The following is a 6,000-nucleotide window of genomic DNA, read 5'->3' as shown; positions in this document are numbered from 1 at the left end:
CTCAAAATCTGAAGTTCACTAGTTCCAAATTTTAAAAGATAAAGACATGAGAAGAGACAAACTGTCAAGCAAAACAACCCTCTACATTTCTTATTGAGAGTTGTTGAAAGCATAACAATTCTCTCTAGATTATTAATCTGATTTTGAAGGAAGTCTCTACATAAAAATGGACCAAATACCTCTCCCAGTACTGTGAATGTAAACCATAAGACTTGAAATTTTTGAAATATGTTCCATGTATGCAGATAGCCTTGACATTCATTAGTCGACCTTGGGTGATCACCCAATTTGAAGTACATTGGAGGGAGGCAACAAACCCATACAACTCACTATAGCCTTTGCAGACTTTTGCTACATAACAGAGACTAACATCAACGACAGCACATTCTAGACAATCCTTTAGCCAAATCAACGACTGTTTGTAAACCCAATAACTTAAAACATGATGACATGCCCTTTGTCAATCAATCAATGCAAGCTTGTCCCCAACGTAAACAGCTTTCTAACAAGAAAACCACCAACTGTAAGGTCTTAGTGTCAAACCAGATTAATCTGTGTTCCAGGCCTCCTTAAGAAACATCTAATAACTTCTGATTGGAAACTAGAAGCTCTAGCAGAGCACATTACAAATTCGCAAAAAATCTTCAATAGGATACTCCAAGAGTAGAGAGTAAGAGGAATAACCAAATGAAGGAGTTGACATTTAAAAAATCATCTCCATGGTCGCTTTGCATAGACCTTTGAAAAGAACCAAAGGCAAGTATAGAAGCAGCTTCTTGGCGCTTCCTTTTAAGACCCTTCATTTTTGCGATGCTTCTTTGAAGCAAAACCAGCACCAGGTGTAGAAGCAGCTTCTTGCCGCTCCCTTTTAAGACCCTTCATTTTTGCCAATGCTATTCCTTCCACCTGGCATAAGAAGCCCATGAGCTATGCTCTCTCTCTCTCGCTTGCTCGCTCACACACACACACACAAAGCATAAGCACATTACTCCAAATGAGAACTTTGTGTGATGAATTTTGTTTCTATTTCCAAACGATGGGTACTTAAATTTTGAGAGTTAATTGAATAAATAATTGGAAACATGCTTCTGCTAAGAATAATTCTGACACAACATGTTGGCAACCGAGGTGACGATTCTAAAGGGATCTCTTCTAATACAGCAAAGAGGGTAGCAAAGAGAGCCAAAAACTGCTTTCATCCCATATCAGCAACTAGCTTTCACAGATAGTATTTCTACTTCCTTGTGTAATTGATGCATATCCAAATTTAAGTCGTCCCTAAGTGCCTTGTTGTTCCTTAATGGAAAACTGAGTGTATTTTTACAGGTGTGACAGCATAACCTTGTGAAATGTCTCCAATGACACGTCATACGAAGATGGAACACTTTAGAAAGGTTTCTCGCAAAAGATCTACTAAATAATGTTTTGAGTTACTCTAGAACAGCCTTAACAAGATGCTCCAAGCTCCCTCTTCTTCCCTTTGTTTTCTCTGCCCTCTCCCTCATCCAAGCTTACACCTAGATGAATCCAAGAACATTCTCAAACTCACCCTCTAAAAACACAACATAGTGCAGTTTCAATCTCATGATAGTCACTTATAAGGTTGAAAACCATAAACTCCATCACGCATAGCAGGGACTAGCTACTATGACATCCCCACTGACGTCATGTAGACCATCATACATACAAATCCACACTCACACATACTTGAGCATTCATTCATAAAAGTCTTCGTACTGAGTTTCTGTCGGCACTCCGGAGATGAAGGGCAGACTCAGCCATGATGAAGGCTAGCACTAAATTAGAAGGCTAATCAAAAAGTAGTCCAAAATCTCTTCATTCAAGCTACAACTGCTTGTGAAGTATAAATGATTTCATTTTAATCTCTCCCAAACGAGCATCTAAATCTAGCTGATAGAACAACCCACCATGTAAGATAGAAAGAACTAACGCAATACCAACAGGACGCAACATGGACGAAAACTTCACAAGGTGAAATTTGCATGTCCGCTAATTATGGCAAAAGCATTTACCTTCTTTCGCTTTCCTTCTTGCTCCTTGTCCACTCAATCGTTAGCATCTAACTCACGTGCTATGAACTTTTTTGCTTGGCGCACAATTGCATTCCTCCATATGATTCTTCACCGTGTCTGCATTGCCTCTAGACTACTAGTGTTTCAAGTCCCCCAACCATTGACAGGGCATGTTGTAGGAGACAGAAGCAAGAAGATGGGATCTATTCTACAGCTTCTGATTTCGAAGTGCAACGCCTCCAAGATGCTCCCATTGGGATTGGCAAAGGTGACACTGGGCCACCAGCCTTGGGTCATGTGCTCGGCCAAAGCCCAATTGATGAATAGTTTGCTGCCCCTACAGTAGACGAGAAGTAGAAAGGGGTGCCGGAATCATGGTACCAAGATGTGAAGAAAACAAAGTAAGGCCTATAGGGAAACTTTGGTGGAGAAGAGTTTGAGCCGTCTCCGGAGTGGACATCTGAATCACAAAGACCCCACGTCCATAAATCATCACCTCTTGGATGTGATCAACTTCTAGAGCAAGGGGAGATCGCATGACAGTGTGCTTCAAAGCACCACGAAAAAAAACCGTGCAACACAATCCCCAAGCAAGTAAAGTGGCACGCATGAAGGTGGATGAGCCAACTGGGAAGGAGATCACCGCTGTCATTTAGGAAATTTAATTGTTTCCTGTGGCTGAAACCTAATCCTTTTGAAGTACTCAACGCTTCCTCCTAAAAATTGAGAACGCTTTTTGTTCCCAACCCACTTCCCCAAAAAGATCTCCCTCCCTCCAAAACTTTAGACCCCTCCCGTGTGCTCTTAGAGCAGAGCCTCCTTCCTCTAGGCCCACATTTAGTCTACTTTATTCCGTGGTACCATGGTTTCACTGTGGAGGACATGAAGTCGACACATCACATGCTCCACTTCCCGAGGCTCTCGAAGGAGTACCATACCATTCTCCACTCCATCAAGCAAGCCTTTGGTACAGTCAGTGGTAGCAAATGATTGGGTCCTCCATCTCAAGTTGGTCGTAGCGCACCCAAAGACCCTCCCAAAGGAGATCTTCCTCGAGACTCTTGACGGCTAAGAGTTCAGCTAGAGGATCGATGTCTCGGATTACTAGGACCGCGCCTACGTTGCAAGCAGATGGGTCACCTAGCCCGCGAGTGTCGACGGGGTGACGCTAGGGCTCCAACTAAACCCCGATAGGAGCAACGGTCTGCTCGCCCAAGGATAGCTCTGCATGAGCCAAGCAAGCAAATGGAGTCCAAGATCCTATGGGTGGAGCCCTCGGGAGGGGCTTGGACCAAGGTAAAATGCAAGAGGGCTAACAATAGGGCTAAGAAGAACCACGGGCGTCGAACCAGACATAGCGCGCAGAGGAGGCATGGAGCCCTGTCCACAAGGAAAATAGACAGAGGGAGACTTTGCAGACAGTCTCAAACTCCGGAGGAGACCTTCGATGATGTCCCCCCTACGGCGAGAACCCCGAGGGCAATATCACACGCACCCAACAGGTCACTGAAGCTCCCCCGTCGCCCTGAAGGTGGTCTCTATCCCCCCTCAGCCTCCTTCGCCTCCGCCGGACCTTCCACCCCCTCCGCTGATTCCTCCTCCGAACCCCGTCTCCCCCTTGCTACAGTGACTCCCACCACCCACCCCCTTGCCACACACCCCCCCTCTTCCCCTTCTTCTGCCCTGCTCCTCTTGCTGCTGCAACAGAGCTCTTCTTCTTCCCAGTACCCCGCTAGACGCTCCTCTGCCCCAAAGCCTTGGAGTAAGCGCGGAAGCGAGTCGAACCGCTCCCTCTGTAGCTAAGGCCTCCTCAAAAAGGCCTGAGGCCTCTCCCGCTCCGTCACAAGACTCGGCCTCATCGCAGACTCCAGTGGCAGGTGGCTTATTTTCCGAAGAGGAGTGTAGAATCTTAGATAATTTGGAAGGCTATGGAATCAGCCAGATATGAGACGCAGCCTCTTGCTATCCTTCTCTTGGACTTTGAGAAGGCGTATGACCAAGTGGAGTGGTCTTTCCTGGAGAGCACATGCAAGGTATGGGCCTCTTAGAGAGATGGATCAGAGGGGTCGTAGCTCTATACACAACGAGTTCTAGTCAAGTGTTCATTGGAAGGCATGCAGAAGAGGCTTTTTCTCTTTCTTGTTTGGTTTGAAAAGGTTGTCCTCTGGCCCCCTTCCTCTTCTTCTTCGTCGTTGAACGCTCGGCTACTTTATCCATTCCCAGGCCCATTTGCCAAGAGAAGGAGCTTCTAGACTCAGAGTTTGCGGCGAGCCTAGAGGCAATGAGGAGAGCCTTGGCCATTTACTATGAAGCCTCTAGGACGAGGATCATTTGGACTTTGAGAAGGCGTATGACCAAGTGGAGTGGTCTTTCCTGGAGAGCACATGCAAGGTATGGGCCTCTTAGAGAGATGGATCAGAGGGGTCGTAGCTCTATACACAACGAGTTCTAGTCAGGTGTTCATTGGAAGGCATGCAGAAGAGGCTTTTTCTCTTTCTTGTTTGGTTTGAAAAGGTTGTCCTCTGGCCCCCTTCCTCTTCTTCTTCGTCGTTGAGGCGCTGGGCTACTTTATCCATTCCCAGGCCCATTTGCCAAGAGAAGGAGCTTCTAGACTCAGAGTTTGCGGCGAGCCTAGAGGCAATGAGGAGAGCCTTGGCCATTTACTGTGAAGCCTCTAGGACGAGGATCATTTGGATTGGCTTTTTCACAGGCACAAAGGAGGTTCAAGAGGGTCCGAGATTGGGAGGCAGTCTTCGGCTTTCGGTGGATTCCATGCGAGCAGACAGCGAGATACCTAAGATGTCAAAGTGGGGATTGACATCTCCGCAGAGCACCCCAATGCTAGCGAGAGTCCGACGTAAGCTTTTATATTGAAGCTCCGTCAAACTCTCCCTAGCACGCAGAGCGCTGATTGTCAACCAGGTCCTTCTTGCCACGACCTAGTTTATAGCCTCCTGTTGATGCTTCCACAGAGGATGCATGAGTCTCTCCAACCAAAGTTGGCACAACTCTCCAACCGAAGTTGACACATCTTGGTTAACCGTAGTTAACCCTCTTGGGACATGCTAAGTCTCGTTGACCGAAGTCAACACTCTCTGACCGTAGTCAGCTCTGTGGTTCTCTGGTTAACCGTAGTTAACCCCCTTGGTAATAAACCAAGTATCCCCGACTGAAGTCAAGTTTACTTGACCAGAGTCAAGTATCTTTGGCCATAGTCAATTCTTTGACCATTAAAAGAACTCTTTGACCATAATTAACACATATGAAAACTCTTTAATTATGATCAAATAAATGGTCAACTGTACATATTTACATTGTGGTGACATCCCCTCGGCTTCTATTCAGTTGATCTCAACTGAAAAGCTTCCTTCTAAACATCCAAAAGCTGTGGATGATTGGACAACATGTCTTCATCCATCCACTTGGCATCTAGTGCGGTATAATTCTTGAATTTTATAAGATACCCGTAAATTTCCTTGCCCTGAGGGCCTTTGCGTACAGTATGGTACACAATCTGCTCTAGCTGAAGGACCTCCTCAAGCTCATTCACTTCTGGTGGATCCTCTGATACTGGCTCTGTAGGCTCTGGCCCCTAGAATTTCTTTAGAAGATATTTATTCTTTCTGTAACCCTAAAAGGGCCATAGTATCTGGGAGAGAACTTTGCATACACTTTCTATTTGCCTTTAAACTTGCGGAGCCTAGCTTTCTCGAAATTCAAAAGTACCCAATCTCCTTTCTTGAGATCTAACTGTCTGCTATGCTTATCTGCAGCTCTTTTATGTTTCTCTTAAGACCTTTCAATTGCTGTCCGAACTTGGCTGTAAGCTGTCTAGAGGTCTCTCACAAACTGATCAGTTGCAAATATTGGTCCTCAGGATAGGTGGCAGAATCACCTTCTCATAAATGACCTCAAAGGGGGCTTTCCCTATAGAGCTGTGTACTGTATTATTGTAAGCAAACTCTAC

At 45.7% G+C, this 6,000-nt stretch overlaps 1 protein-coding gene across 1 annotated transcript in view; it reads right to left on the bottom strand.

Annotated features, from left to right (window-relative positions):
- Positions 1–219: 219 nt before the first annotated feature.
- The window catches only part of LOC147890945 (Ribosomal RNA processing Brix domain protein), a 45,824-nt gene continuing 40,043 nt past the window's right edge, over positions 220–6,000 (bottom strand). Inside the window, exon 7 of the mRNA XM_087389532.1 lies at positions 220–906. Within this exon, the coding sequence (XP_087245658.1) occupies positions 790–906 (117 nt within the window). The 3' untranslated portion in view covers positions 220–789. The remainder of the gene's footprint in view (positions 907–6,000) is intronic.

Source organism: Dipteris shenzhenensis, chromosome 18, assembly GCF_047967505.1.
Source record: "Dipteris shenzhenensis isolate YYH24624 ecotype China chromosome 18, Dip_SZ_1.0, whole genome shotgun sequence".
NCBI classification, from domain to species: Eukaryota; Viridiplantae; Streptophyta; class Polypodiopsida; order Gleicheniales; family Dipteridaceae; genus Dipteris; species Dipteris shenzhenensis.
The sequence above is the reverse complement of the archived record's forward strand: the minus strand, read 5'-3'. Positions and strand labels throughout refer to the sequence as shown.